Here is a 15850-nt window from a genome sequence, read left to right as displayed (position 1 = left end):
TCATACTTATGCTACGTTTCAAGTACGAGCGAAAAGCATTAGGATAAAATTAATCAGGTACATTTTCTATTTTTTATGCCGTAAACCAATCATCTGTTTTTATTTCACCATCTCCTTTCCTCTAAAAATTGAAGAAAACCTGTATTTACCCAGATTACTACCAGGGCTCGGGCAACACTTTAGCAATGTTTCTGAGATACTGTTGCTTTTGTTGCTTGTATTGTGAACATAGCATCACTCAGCAGCACTGCACAGAACATGAACTGTCCAATATCAATAGCTTTTACACTGAATTGTAAAACCACAACACATAACAGTAGTACAACAGTACTTCAAAAGTTCTCAGTACTCCAAGGTACTACACTGTTCATTCAATCAGTACTTCAAAGGTACTACAATATCATCGGTCAACATCCAAGTCGATACTCCATAGTTCATCCAGGTACGAGCAGTAAATCTTCTTTACAACATTTGTACTTGTGCTTCATCCAAAGCACTGAGTCAGCATTACACCTTACATCCATTCCAGGTCAACAACGTCAAGTATTCACCCGTAGTACTACTGTAGTACTAAGTCCTTGCCAAGTCGTTACTGACTCTGACGCACTGGCTCAGTAGCACCTTGGCTCAAAGTCCTCCGGTAAATCCCAGGGAACAGCAGCAAACAGCAGGAGTAAAACCTCCCAGAGACAAGTTGAGCTCTACTGCTCAGGGCTGTGTGTGGACCGACCACAGGCAACTGGTCTGGTATCATACCTGTGAGACAGAGAGGAAAAATCTGATTTTGGTATGCTGCAGAAAGTTGCAATCAATTACTATACAGTTGAAACTCCTTATAGTTAATTATTGTTAAACCCATTTTTTATATATCGTTTTTTTTCAGGCCTTGTTAAAGGTACTTTATATGAATAACGCACAATGCTGCATTAAAGTCTATTAACAAATTGTATTTTTACTTCAGTCAACTAATTTCCAGAGTATTATGGTGTTTAAAACATGTAATACAATTCAGTAAATAACGGAGCTGCCCATTTCTTTTTGTGTGTGTTCTCACCTCTGTAGCGATGATACATTCATCTTTCTGGTCCGACATGACGTAGACGGACTGGTATTTGGTGTCGTTGGTACACTGGTACCTGTTGTCACTAAGATTGTGGTAGTCAACATCACTGCTGGACTGGTATTTGACGTCACAGGTTGACCTGTATTTGATGTCACTGCAGGACTGGTATTTGAGTTCACTTGCTGCGTGATTGTTCAGTTCACTGGATGACTGATATTTTGCTTCACTGCAGCTCGGTGACTCTTCTACTTGATTCATTTCTGATGCGCTGCTGTGGGACAAAGAAGAACACAAACCGTTTAGGAAAAGACATCCTTCACACAACACTATTTAATTTAGGCTATGCATTTTGAGGCATGCACAAAACTAAATGTCCAAGCAGTCTTAAATATAGTTAGTATGTACCTGATTTGTCTCTTTCTGCACTGTTCTTCTGAGTGAGACTCGTCCAGCATCTCACATTTGACCTCTGGCTCTTCACGCTGCTCTTCTTTACACAGCGGCAGCTCCTCAGACCGCACCTCGTGGACCAGGTTATACTCCACGCTGGAGTAGCGACTCTTAAAGCCGTTCTTCTCCGATCCGTTGAGTCCGCTGATACCACTCAGACCCCCCAGTGACCCGGCCAGGTCCGAATGGTAATCTGCCTTCTTGTTGTTGTTTTTAATCGATGTTGTCATCATAGGGCCCAATTCCTTGGTTCCCAAGTCACTGCGGAGGCAGTTGTTGGTGGTCGTCAAGTTGTTCATGGTCTCGTGGCTGTCGCTGTGGACACTGTCGCCGTGGTGACTTTGCCTGTCCTGCAGCTTGACCCGAACGAAGACCACCAGCACCGAGCAGCCGATCAGGATCACCAGAACGAGGAAGATGCCGGCACACACTGCTGTCCAGGGGAATCCGCTGTCGTCATCCTCCTCATCTTCAACATTTTCACTCTCTGGAGAAGAATAACGGCGATCCGGTCCGTCCACAACCGGCTGACCCTTGGGGACCTCAGGTAACAGGAACTGGCAGTTGTGGCCCCCATATCCCGGCACACAGGCGCAGACGTAGCGTCCGCCGCGCTCATGGCAGGTGGCTCCGTTGTGGCAGGGGTTGTGATGGCAGCGGGAGATGGGGGAGCTGCAGTTCTCACCAGTATATCCTACAGAGGGAGCAGAGTTTAAGATATTAGAAAAAAACTTATATGAAACTAAAATGAAATCTAATTATTGTAATCCCACAAGGCATATATGTGGAGTGCTGTCATACCTGGAGGGCAGGTACAGGTGTAGCCGTTCACTCCCTCCTGACAAGTCCCTCCGTTATCGCAAGGGAAGGACAGGCAGTTTCCAGAGAGGCTGCTGCTGTCCGCACAGTTAAGGCCTGAAAACCCTTCGAGACACTGACACATGTAGGAGTTCACCAGATCCACACATTCTGCACCTGCAGAGGCAAAGACAGGGGATTAGTCTCCAAATATTTGTTATAGATTTAGGTTTGATTGTTCAACAGAAACACAGAATACAACGCACCGTTCAAACAGGGGTTGGAGGAACAGTGGTCGATTTTCTTCTCGCAGTTGAAGCCAGCGTATCCCATCGGACACTGACAGAAGTAACCGCCCTCAGGGTTATCAGCACAACGCCCGCCATTGAAGCAAGGCCCGTCGGCACAGGTGTTGGCACTTAATTCACAGTTTTTTCCATAGAAACCAGGTGGGCAGGTGCACTTATAGCCGTTATCGTTGTCCTATATTGGCAATAATGAAAAACGATGGTTACAGACAGGCTTGTATTCAGGTTTGAATATCAACAGGGAAATAAACGTTAACAGAAAGTTTAATAAGGTCATGCAGAAAATTGAAATAAATTTGAATATACATATTCTTCACGTTTTGTCAAAAGTTCTGCACAACATTTCTAGCAAATGTTATTAACACATTGTGCAGATGTTTGTCTGATTCTTGTTCCCATGAATATGATTGTTTTTATCAACATTTTGATTAATACTCACAGTGCAGCTGCCTCCGTTGCGACAGGGGTTTCCTGAACATTCGTTGACCTCAATCTCACAGTTGGCTCCGCTGTATCCAGGCAGACAGGAGCATGTGTAGCTGCCCTGACCCGTATTGGTACAGGTGGCTCCATTTACACAGGGCTTATGGTGCGTACAATAGTTCAGATCTGAAAGAAATCAAGACGCAACATTAATAAACTACACAGCAAATGTGTGTTAACAAAAAGGGCTGATTTAATGCCAACAAAGTAGTAAATCTCTCAGTAAACTCACCCTGGTTGCAGAAGAGCCCGCCCCATCCCTCCTGGCAGTTACATTGCCACGGCTGTTGGCAGGTGCCATGGAGGCAGCCTGGGTAACGGATGCAGTCGTCACAGTAACGCCCACTGAAGCCCACGCGACACCTGGGAACATCAATTAAATACTGTTAATAACGTTCTTTGTGTTTATGATCTGTCTAAGAAACTCCCAGATATAGCGTTACATTTGTATTGTCTGCGTTACTTACTTGCACTCTCCAGGTTTCTCACAGAATCCATGTTCTTCATCACAGCCAGGAAGACAGATCGCTGCAGGGAGGAAACAGATAGAGACAGGTGAATATCGGGGAATCCAGCATTGGAAACAAACACATGTTTGCCCTCCTTCAGTCTTCCATTCAGAAGGGCCTTTTCAATCTGCTGCCTGCCTGTCTGCCTTAATGTTTGTCTGCCTTTCAAATGTGTTAAGCTGCTCACCTGTCTGTCTACAGTCTCGTCACAAAGACCTAATAAAACAGACAGACGCCTGTTGCTTCACTTCAGGGTCATTAGATCAGCTGGAATATTGGTATCTACAAAGCTGAAGAAGTTCCTGGAAAGGTTACATTTCAGCTTCAACATCCTGAAGGGAGCTTCGGTCACCAAACGGGGGAACCAGCCAACAAGCCCTCTCCTTTAACATGGTGGCTCACCAACACAAAAGCATCCCACACAAAGCATCCTTTCTCCCCTTGACTGTGGGTCAGAAGTCCCTTTTCTCACCCTTGGCCCCTCTCCTCTTCTCCTCCCTCTCTCCCCTCCTATTTCTCATCCTCCTCTTCTCCCTTCCTCTTCCATCAACCTTTCCCCTCTCTTGTCTTCTTCCTCTCCTCTTCTACATTCATCCTTTCCCTCCTCCGCTCCTCCCGTCTCTCCTCACTCCCCTCCTCCTCCCCCCAGGGCCAGCTGGTCTGTGTGGAGCTAACCACCAGACAGCTGCTCCATTGTCTCCTCTCACCGAGCAGCTGCCCCCTCCACAACAATACACAACCCCGCTCGGCCAATCACCGGCCCGGGCCGCAACAATACAGGACCCCCACTTGGCCAATCGGGGAGGAGGTTTTGGGGCGAGGAGGCCCCAGTGGTCTAATGGAAGGCACGCGGCGTGTGAATTACTGAGGAGCCACTGCGGCTCATTAGAAAGGAGGCCTCTGGTGCTATGGGATAACTAACTGACGCCTGTTGCACACGGGCCCCGCATTAGGAGATAGAAAAAGTCCCTCAACAATGAAGACAGGCCAGTGATTAACTCTGAGAAGTAATTTATAAACTTTTCAGAAATCCTTTTCCTCATTGGTATTAGTTTGAAGCTCATAGTTCTGAGATTTGCATACAACACTCTTGAGCCAATAGTGAGTGCTGTCTTAGAAGTATTCTGAGATGAGAAGCTTTATGTAAACAGCAGCACCTCATAACGGTCCTGCCCCTTCAGCTTATCTGTCCCACAAGCAGCTGCCAGAGAACTTAAATATTAACTAGGGCAATCATACAACGGTTCACTCTTATCTCCTATTTAAGGCAGGTCCTCATGTTGCTCCATGGAGCCTGAATGATTGAGAGTTTGATTAAATAGCAAGCTAACTCACGTTCAGTGCAGTACGCTCCCTTCCAGCCAGAGTTGCATATGATCTCTCCGCGCTCGCCGCAGCTGAAGTGGCCGAAAGCATCGTCTCTGGGTCGGCAGAAGACGGAGCAGCCTTCGCCGTAGTAGTGCTCATCACACAGGAAACGGTAAGCGTAACGCAGCTCGGTTCTGCCGCCTGTCTGCATATCCTTGGACCACTCCTCTCCCACAGTGAGGTGACGCTGAGTGGTGGTCCTGCTGATCAGGCGCTCAGGATTGTCTGCAAAGGGCAACGACACAGCTTGTTATTGGTCATATCTTGTTACTGTCAGTGTTATGATTGAATGTTCTGCAGAACAGGTGTGATATGAGAGCAGACATTGTCATAAATGATTTATTATATAATTTGTTTTTCTTTTCTATATTTAGATATATGATAAAAAACAGTCACTCATGTTTGGAGGTGCATGGTTTACTGCCGGTAATACTTTTAAATTGTTTAAAGACAGTAAACAGCAGGATGCTGCTGTCTGATTTCAACTTTTTTTTCACCTGGTGACCACCAGTGACCACACACACTGATGTGGTCAGTTAGTCATCATTAATGCAGTGATAAGAGCAGGATATAAAGATAACAACAACTAATATTACACTGCAGGGGCTAATCTTAACTGGCACCTGCAGAAACTGTGGGTGGTCTTTATCCTAAGAGATGTTTAACAAACCTCCAGGTGTAGAAAAGTTTGACACATATAAAGACCTTTATACTGAAATCTTAAGATTGACATGCTCATAAGTAAAAGGCTAGATAAATAATATAACATGTCATTTACTTATATATTTGTAGAAGATAAGTGTTTATTTTGGTCATATTAGGAGTGTAGGCAGAATGTATCTAAAATATTAATCAAACTCCATGTCGCCCTGAGTGTGCACTTTATGAAAAACATGCTACTGAAAGAAAACAAAGCCATTATTAGCCTTATGGCCTGTCTTTGAGTTACACTGGTGCCTTCTCTGGCTGCCACCCACCTGTTGCCAGGTCGTCCAGGGAGTCAGTGTGCAAGGCTTCAATGATCAGTGAAAACGTCCCCTGAGGAGAGAGACAGAGAGAGAGAGTCAACAGCTGCTCGGCCTGTAGGCTCCCTCCCTCCGCAGAGCAGCAAAGGGCCATAGGAGGCCTCCCAATAAACTTCACAGCCTAATTCCCGTGTTGATTAGGGGCCTAATAAGGGCTACTACCTGTTCATTTTTCACACCCCTGCTACTATCACACTCTGACACTGCCGTAAAACCAAACGAGGCGGAATTTCACGCTGCGCTGCCAATGATGTGCCAACTCAGAGGATGTTAATTTCCCCACCACGCCTGGTCGGAGGAGAGGAGCGTTTGGTGAAAACACCCCCCCCCCCCCCCTCCTACTCCACACACACGCCCTCCTCCCCTCCCCGTTTTATCCTACCAAAGAGCACAGAAATACTACAATAGCCCCTCTCACACAGTGCTGACAAAGACCCTCACAAGTGTTGAGTTTGGGAGCATCTGTTGCGTTTTGCACTCTTCAAAGCTAATGTGTCCCACTGGAATAAGACTATAATAACTTCACAGTCTCACAGTTATACTCCTTAAACATCATAATGCAGACCACATGACATATATCACAGTAAAAACTATCAATTAAATGCATAATAAGTGAACATTATACAGTAATTAGCAAGAAGTGATTCCCATGGGGGCAGAGATACAGTAATGCATGATCATTAGAGGTCTTACCGGCCATGTGAAACCGAAGGGGAATCGGATTGGGTTGGTGAAGCTTTCCGCGTTGGTCTCCGGCACCTGGAAAGAGTTGGAGCCGAGGACGGGAGTCACAGCCCCGCCGTATGTGCAGGGAGGCTCGGGGGAGACATTGGCCTGGTAGTGCTTCAGACAAACCCGAAAGAAAGTCTTGCACTCACACTGCTGGTGTTGGCTCTGAGCAGAGCCTCTGGGGCAGCAGTTTGAGTTCCCCTGTATCCCTTTCTTGTTTAGAAACTCCTGCAACTTCAGCTCAAACATTCCGGAGCACAACACCTAAAACACACAAGCAGCAGTGTGTTTGAGAAAGCCATAAAAGTGTGCAAAAACACACACAACTTAATAGCTTTACACATTATCATACTCTTGTTGAACTTACCTGGCAGGTGAGTGAGGAGAGAGTGACAACCAGTAGCAGACACAGGCGTCCCATTGTGTTGACAGCCCTTCAACAAGCAGTGAAAGCTGCACAAGTCCGTAGCCCGGATCAAACACTCATGGAGAAAGTGTTTTTGTTAAAAAACCTTCCCGATATGTCACAGTCAAGGTGAGGGAGGATGAAGTGAAACTTTTTCTGTGGTGCGTCTGTCTTCTGCCCCTTTATTAGTCCATACGAGGCACGAGTTTTTGACAGAGCGAGAAAAAAAAGTTTTACAGTGTAAAGTAATCCTCAGCGGAAGGATCCCCTTGGAGAAGCGTGAATGAAATCCTCGATGAAAATATAATTCCAGTCAATCGCTGTAGGATGAATATCTCGACGGCCTTGTTTATTTTCCCACTTGATTGATAATGATATGCTGATGCTAAATATCCGTGTCTCTGTGGCGCTCTCTCGGATAACAGTGCGTGTGTCTGATGGGTCTCCTGCCCTGCACAGGGTTTTATACCGGGCCAGCAGGCGAAGGGTAATAAGATGCAAATGAGCCCCTCGGCTCCTCTTCTTCCCCTCCCTCCACCACCACCACAAGTCCGCCCCGGGGCCATCACAAAGAAAGAAGAGGGGGGGGGGGGAGAAGGGGTGCACACAACTTTTTCTAAACCCGCCCCCCCCCTCCTCTCTTTCTCTCAAAGGGACAGACCAAATGGCTAGTGAGCTGTTAAATGTGCAACAACCCCTTGCTTCCCCTGATGCCTCCCTCCTCCACAACATGGCCCATTTACATTCCGACAAATTCTTTAACCTCTGCACGAAATCCTCCACATCTCAGCATCAAGTGATTTATACACAGGCAGTGAGACGGTGGCATCTCATATTTGGGGTTATGCTGGTGGAGCCTTGGCTGGCCTGTTTCCCTGCATGGCCAGCCGGCAGCCTGCCGCCCCAACTGCGTTACAACGACCATCTGCTCCGCCACATTCCTATGGTGTTACCCCTGTTGTGGTTTTCACATTTTCACACCCCCAAAACAAGTCGATTTATTCCTAATACCTTATCTTTTTTTTTCTTAGTTGTTTGTCCTAAAATACACCTTGTCAAGTCCGGCTCTACGTGATGTATTATGTCATCTTACATAATGTGTTAATGCTTAAATGCTGGTCTGATCTACTAATTAAATGAGAAATAAAAAAAATGGCAGATCGTTAAATGCTTCTTGTTTATCTTAAATAATTGGATTGTCATATAACTGTATGCCAAGAGGTTTGGACTAATTTACAGTTCACCCATAATGTCGACTCTACATCGTGATGACCAAAATTAACATGGTCTGTATTTATACTCCTAAATTGGATTTAATATCAGCTATTTTTATGTAGTTTTAAGGAGGTGAAACGTTTGAAATTATGCGTAAAGACGCACGAAATTACGCACACTCTGGCTGCAGGCCAACACACCTCCACTCTTTTGACCGCATGCCTCTGGATTTTCTTAGACTATATCATGCTGTTAGGTGGAGCCAGTAAAAAACTTGGTGGTGTGTCACTCGCGTGGCTGTCATTAAGGGACTTTGTGAGGAGAAGGAGGGGGAGGAGGAGGAGGGGAGCCGTAGAGGGAGTAAAGTTTTTTTCTTTGTGCTTTCAGCTGTATGGTAATTGGGACGGCAGCACCTGCTCTCCCACAATAATACAACACCAGAGAGAGAGAGAGAGAGAGAGAGAGAGAGAGAGAGAGAGAGAGAGAGAGAGAGAGAGAGAGAGAGAGAGAGAGAGAGAGAGAGAGAGAGCATGGCCAGTTGCATAAACAGTAATCTTACAACATGTTTGATAACTAAATATCACATTCCCATGCATACAATTACAAGGGATACAACATTATAGACTATAAGTCCCTGAAATAATACTATGTGTGTAGTCTAACATGGAAACATAACACCGGCTCCAGACACACTGTCTAATTTGCATATCAGTGTGTATCCGCAGAAAAATGTGGTGAAGAATTCACACTTGTTGGCATGATGTTGTGATGAGCTTATCCCTGGCTGTGGGAGATGTTGGTATGGCATGAATATTGTCCATCTCTCATCAAAGTGAAACAAAACCCAAAATCCATTGTGCTCTTCTGATTTGTGAATTGTTTATAAACTTATGATTTATAAAATAAGGAGTATGGCAATTAACTATAATTTAACTAAACTTAAAAAATACAGCTTAGCAAGGAAAACCATGTATTTCTGACAAAATATCTTGATTGATATATATATATTACCATATCGTATGGTTGACTATTGGTGTTTTAACACCTGTATTACATACAGTTTTTTTTACAAGTAATTATCAGAAAAAGGGATGTAATTACTTATATAACTTTACTGCAATGCAACCTTTGAATTACAGGAAAAGACAACACTTTTGCTATATTAAGATATCAAAGGTTGAGATGATCAATATATCTATATTGATAGCATTTCTTTAAACATTAATAATAATTAGTAAGTATAAAATATGTTTGAATAACAGTATTTATCTATCCATCTATCCATCTATCTATCTATTTATCTATCTATGGCTGAGAGGGGAGTTGCTGATTGTTAGCTGCTGCACTTGTCAATCAACTCAACCCCTTTACAACACATTGTAACAGAGATCCAGAGACGGCCTCCTTTCTGAAGGATTTCTTCATTAATGTGTTGGAGCAGGTATGTGACATCCGCAGAAAACATATGACTGCAGAGTGATACACCACCTCTTGAGTACAGGGCTTGATTAACAACTTTAAGTGAAGCTGCTCTCTGTGCACAGCATCAATGTTTAGGTCTGTTGCTGTCCCTCAAGAAGGCATTCATTCACAGTGGTGGACAAGTAGTCAGATCCTTGACTTAGGTAAACTAAGAACCTAAACAACAATATTTGCCCATTTGAAAAAATGTAACAAAATTGTTTTAACAACTAATTCATATGAATGCGTAATTACTTTTTATTCATATTTATTTTCATTGCTATCGGGATGTTAAGAACATTCCATGGAATATAACAAAAACTGTATCTCGAGCCGGTTTCTCAAACTTACCTACCCCACCTTTAACCGTTCAAAATAAAAATAATTATAATGTAGTTTTTACAAAAACGTATAGCTTCATGTGTAAACATACTTTTGTATTGGTGCAGAGAACACTAAACTATTATAATGATAAGTATAGCCTTACCAAAAGTTTGCCAATTAACAGGTGCCCTATTATCATAGCTCACATGATTGCGCGACAATTAATTGTTAACAGTTAAACTATCATCAATATTATGCAAAATGAATCTTATGAAGATCATAAACATTTGGATGTTTCTTTCTTTGGGTGATCTCTAAGGGACCCGAAAACATGTGTGCACCAAACTACCCCCGTCTCCCCTAAAGTATGTGATCCACCACTGCTTATCCCTATGGATAACTCTCAGTCCATCATGTCAACACACACAGTGCTGCTGATGCATTGCTGTGTATAGAGCTGGTGTTTTCTTATATCATTGCATAAGTTTAATGACCCTGCCCATCTATAACTCCCTCTGGGGTCAGTGTATAGAAAAATGAGATTCCTAATGTGGTTGCGTGTCCAATATGTGCTCTTTAGACCCCTTGAGGCTGATTGAAAGGCCTTTAACCTTAAGCTTTAACACTATTATCTGTGCCTGCCACAGTCTTTCCAGATACCCGTATGTGTGTTTAGCTATAGGACGCTGCTCCTAGCTGCTCATTTCATTTAACCAGTTGATTTCAGCCCCCTTCTCAATAGCATACAATGCTCAATGTACAATGGCGTGGCGTAAAATCCCTCTCTTGAAGCCTTTTATTTACACTCATCCCGACTTTCAGAGGTCCTGGTGCTCTTTCTCTCCCTCTCTGTATTAGGCCAATATACTATCAGTCATTCATCACCATGACGTGGCACACATTTTCCGATTACTGCAGCAAAGCTTGACTGAAAGGCATGGTGAGATGGAAAGTGACCCTCCCTCCCTCATTTATCAGTATCAAGGCGACATTTTAGCCTAAAACATAATTTATGCCAGGAGATTGTCTAATTGTGTCTTAAGGAAACAGCAGAAAGTAAAAAAAAAACTCCTCCCATCTGATCAACCCCTGTGTGTGTGTGTGTGTGTGTGTGTGTGTGTGTGTGTGTGTGTGTGTGTGTGTGTGTGTGTGTGTGTGTGTGTGTGTGTGTGTGTGTGTGTGTGTGTGTGTGAGGTTAAAAAATTGTTTAACTGGAGGTCGATTGTTTAACTGAAGTGCTTCCCTATTGTCTGTGTGTATGTGTATCTGCGTGTGCGCGCGCGCGCGTGCGCGTGTGTGTGTGTGTGAGCAGGAGCTCTGTGACACGCAGGGGGACAACAAAGGCAGAGGTCTCGCGCCCCGCCGCCCATTCATCCCTTTCTCTCGCGAAGTAATTCCCATTGATTCTTATTGAACGGCGAGTCGCGAGCCCCTCGGGGGAGAAACCGTGTGATTTGTGAAGGGTCGCGAGGACAAGACACGCCCCTCCTCGAGCCCCGGCCATCTGCTCACCAAACACCACAACACTAACCAACTACCAAATGGCTTCCCTCATCCCTATCTCTCTATAAAGTCTCTCTCCTTTTACATTTCTTCTTCACCCAGTTCAGTACTTAAGTGCAGTTTTGAGGGTTTTGTACTTGAGTATTTTAATGTTGTGCTACTTTGTACTTCGACCCCATTACAGTTTACCATATGTGATAAACACATGAATGCATCAATAATCATCATTATAAAATGTATAATGAGTCGAATTTCTTTTGGTACTTTAAGTATATTTTGATGCCAATACCATTGTTCTTTTATTTGAGTAACATTTGCAATGCAGGACTTTTATTTGTAACAGAGTATTCTTAGACTGTGGTATTTCTACTTGAACTGAAATACAGCATCTGAGCACTTCTACCACCTGATCCCCACTCTTTATGACTTTCTCCATTCTATCTGTCATTCCTATATCTCTTCCTCCTTTATCTCCCCCTTTATACAGGCCAAATGCCTCCATAGAGGGATGCTACTAGTTGCTTGATGGGACTCTGGGCCAAATCACAGTGGAGGCATGCGAGGGGTACGAGGTGGCCATATGGCCTGTGTGTGTGTGTGTGTGTGTGTGCGTGTGTGTGTGATCGTGCCAAGAAATGGATGGATGGCCGTCGTGGGAACCACCACAATATTGCCATCACACCGACTACCCACACACACACACACACACACACACACACACACACACACACACACACACACACACACACACACACACACACACACACACACACACACACACACACACACACACACACACACACACACACACACACACACACACACACACACACACACACACACACACACACACACACACACACACACACACACACACACACACACACACACACACACACACACACACACACACACACACACACACACACAGCCTTTGGTCTGGTCAGTTACTTAAAGAAATCAAAGTTCACTCTAGATCATTCAATTTGAGCCAGAACAAATTTAACTCCACGTCTACGCTGATCAGGTTCCCACAAGCACAACCATAATACTGTTTTTTAATCAGACAGGGTGCTGACTGAGATATCTAATGTGTGCCCTAGACTGAAAAGGTTTGACGACGGCTGAATGGAGACCGATATTCAATTACAGAAGTGTTTCAAATTCCTGTGGTGCTTTTTATTTCATTAGTCTGATTCATTGCATTTAGAGCTGTCACAAAATCAGATTGTTTATTACTCAATTATCATGACAAAAATTATTCAGAAGAGCAATATTAATGCACCATCTATAAAACAAAGAGTCTTTTGTAAAATAAAAAAATGGTACAGAGAAAATCTGTAACAGTGCAAAAGCATATATATACTGTTATCACCTGTGTATTTTTAATAGTGTTAATAACAATATTTTGAGAACCTTAATTGGATTCAAAGTGGATGGATTGGTCGATAGATAGATAGATAGATAGATAGATAGATAGATAGATAGGCAGGAGTTGATTATGATCATTCCTGCACTTATGGTAATGATAAATGGAGAGTCTGGCTAACTTGATGGTTAAGACTCCCCCAGCAACAACATCTCAGTCATATCAGAAACCTTGAACTCACGGTTCTCCTCCCCAGCACAGCCACAGCGACCTGAGGCAGCACACCTACCATCCCAGTCAGGAATGTAACAACTTAGACCACCTGTTAGCCTCCACGTGTGACACAAACTTGTAGTATACCTGTGTTACAGTACAGACATGATATACTGACAGGAATATGAAAGATAGGAAGTCCATTTAGTGAAAACATATTTAAGTAGTCTGTGTTAAGGTATCATTTTACTTTTTAGATTGGCTGTATTTTCAGCATTCCTCTTAAATGTATTGATTGATTGATTGATTGAAAATGGTATTAACAGATTGCAGAATGGGTACAATACAGCACAGCTCAATACACACAATTGTTAAGGGGATGCAGACCAGAGAAAGACTTTCGTCTTGTTTACATCAGGGTCCCCCATCTTTAATAACTGTGAATAGTTTCAACATAAACATATTTTGCCCACTTTGACATGTGTTTTATTCATCTGCATGTTCCATTCTTACATTAAATCTGTGTTTTTAATAATTTAAGGTAACTGATTAAGCAACATTGCCAAACAAACTTAGTTTTAAAACCTCTAATTTGAGGATATGCTGTTTTTTCTATGTCTTTTGGGACATCAAATTGAATATTTTTAAGCAATCTTCCCACATAACATTGTTATCACAGTTAAAGTCTTGCTTCACCAAGAAATGTAATGTGTGATGTTGGCTTAAAACAAGCCAACAAACAAACAAAAAAGCCTGCATTTTGAACAAATCGCACACTCCCTGCTCCCTGAGATCCCTGCCCTGTGGCCCCCCGGGGGTCCTTGGCCTTTAGTTTGAGAACCAGTGGCCTCCAGCAGCAGGATTAGCCTGGCCAGCTGCCCAGAGAGACCCTCGGCCCTGGACGCTGACACCAGGCCTGACCCCGAGGTGGCTACTATCAGCGACACTGACGGGATTTGGACAGCACTTGGTGTGTGTGTGTGTGTGTGTTGTTCATTCAGTTGGACAACTGTTGAGCCAGTACAGATTTGTGCAGCGGTGTTCTTTGTACGTGTGTGTGCGTGCTTGTATGGTCAATTCTTTCCGGGGGTTAACTGCTGATCCAGTACAAATGGGAGGGGTTGGGGGAGGGCTGAGGGCAGTCGTGTGCTCCTGGAACATCTGCCTCTGTTTCTCCTGAGTCAAGCTTTGGTCAGGAGTGGGGGAGGCAGCAGGGGGGAGGAGATGGAAGAGGAGAAGGAAGAGTCAGTGTAGGAGGAGGAGGAAGTTGAAAAGATACAACGTGAATAGGCGACAGACCCAAACACTGACTGTTGAAAATGGGATGCAGGATTATATAAACCCCTCTCCACCTCTGGTCTATTGTGTTCACATATAGGGGCATGAATTTAAAGCGTGTGCAGTGCTGAAGTGTAACTAAGTACATTTACCAAAGTACTTATGCTTATACTCGACTGCATCTCAGAAACAAATATTGTTATTTTTACTACACTACATTAGTCAGACAGCTGTGATTACTTTTCAGAAAGCAGTCTTTAAGACACTTCTTGTCGAGTGAAACCATACATTTGCATACGTTTAGGTTAAACGTACTATTTTAAAGCTTTTTCGATGAGAGTAAAATGCAACATGCAATGATGTATTAATGTAAAAAATACAAATTTGAAAGTTGTCTCAATTGTTATGGTAACTTAGTTTTATATATAATCAATATAAGAGACAATGGAAGCTTACAGATTTTAAACAAAAGAGGCCCCAGAATAGAGCCTTGGGGAACTCTGTATGCCTGATTGTCGCTCAGATGTGTAATTACCTATTATACTACAGTAGTGAGTTCCAGTAATACTACTGAAACTTTGCCACTATCTGTGTTTAATGTCATTAAAGACCTTAACAGGATAAGTCTCAGTGCTGTGGTGTGGGTGACTGTGAGGCAACAGAACAGTTGTTTAGTGCCAATGTTTTTTTCAATATTACCCTAAAGCAGGTGGTTTGATGTGGGCCTAAAGTTTTTTTTTGGCAATGAGTGGTTTGATGACTGCAGTTTTCAGTGGTGAGACACCTCAGAGAACAGAAATGTACGTCGCAGATCTAAATCCATGAGATTAGATTAGATTTTTGTAATTCAAATTGGCAGAAAATAAAGGTGTCTACATGGGGGATTTCAGATCTTGTATAAAGTTCTTCAAGTTGTTATTGTTAATTCGATAAAACTGTGTCATATCCTGGTCCTGGGTGACATTGTATGCCTTATTAAGACTTAACCATCACAAAAAGCATTATTGGTGGGTAAAAACACTACGTTGCTGATCTGGAAAGATACAATTAATTTAAAAAATAGCTCTCAATCTGTTGACAGAACAGAATAAAACCCGAAAACTTTTAAAGGATAACGTCAATCAAACTGCATTTACAACTATACAGTATGTGCTTGTATACGTTGTAAGCCTTGGTCATCGGTTCGTCTCTTGCTCGTCTAGTTTTAATTTGTGTGACTACACTACGGTTGTATGTTGATGTACTTTGTATTGCATGGTTGTTGTTTATGTTGAAAATACCTGGATCTTTAAAGTTTAAAAGTTTTGAACAAGGGCGAAGAGAAGAAGAGGTAGAGCAGCTGTTTATT

The 15850-nt window shown here is 43.2% G+C and overlaps 1 protein-coding gene across 2 annotated transcripts in view; it reads right to left on the bottom strand.

The window, feature by feature from the left end:
• dld (deltaD) overlaps positions 1 to 7551 on the bottom strand; it is an 8492-nt gene extending 941 nt beyond the window's left edge. Inside the window, exons 1-12 of one of the 2 annotated variants that reach the window (XM_034103631.2) lie at positions 7101 to 7551; positions 6698 to 6997; positions 5957 to 6017; positions 4947 to 5204; positions 3570 to 3630; positions 3335 to 3465; positions 3059 to 3228; positions 2578 to 2794; positions 2315 to 2488; positions 1469 to 2207; positions 1055 to 1334; positions 1 to 756 (exon numbers count right to left, since the gene is read on the bottom strand). The exon at positions 1 to 756 is cut by the window's left edge and continues 941 nt beyond it. In XM_034103631.2, coding sequence (XP_033959522.1) covers positions 751 to 756; positions 1055 to 1334; positions 1469 to 2207; positions 2315 to 2488; positions 2578 to 2794; positions 3059 to 3228; positions 3335 to 3465; positions 3570 to 3630; positions 4947 to 5204; positions 5957 to 6017; positions 6698 to 6997; positions 7101 to 7154 — 2451 coding nt within the window. In that variant the 5' untranslated portion in view covers positions 7155 to 7551 and the 3' untranslated portion in view covers positions 1 to 750. The remainder of the gene's footprint in view (positions 757 to 1054; positions 1335 to 1468; positions 2208 to 2314; positions 2489 to 2577; positions 2795 to 3058; positions 3229 to 3334; positions 3466 to 3569; positions 3631 to 4946; positions 5205 to 5956; positions 6018 to 6697; positions 6998 to 7100) is intronic. The other variant, XM_034103638.2, reaches the window with a different exon arrangement.
• Positions 7552 to 15850: the final 8299 nt, after the last annotated feature.

This window comes from Pseudochaenichthys georgianus, chromosome 3 (assembly GCF_902827115.2).
Source record: "Pseudochaenichthys georgianus chromosome 3, fPseGeo1.2, whole genome shotgun sequence".
NCBI lineage: Eukaryota > Metazoa > Chordata > Actinopteri > Perciformes > Channichthyidae > Pseudochaenichthys > Pseudochaenichthys georgianus.
Note: the sequence above shows the minus strand (reverse complement) of the source record. Positions and strands in the feature narration are given on the sequence as shown.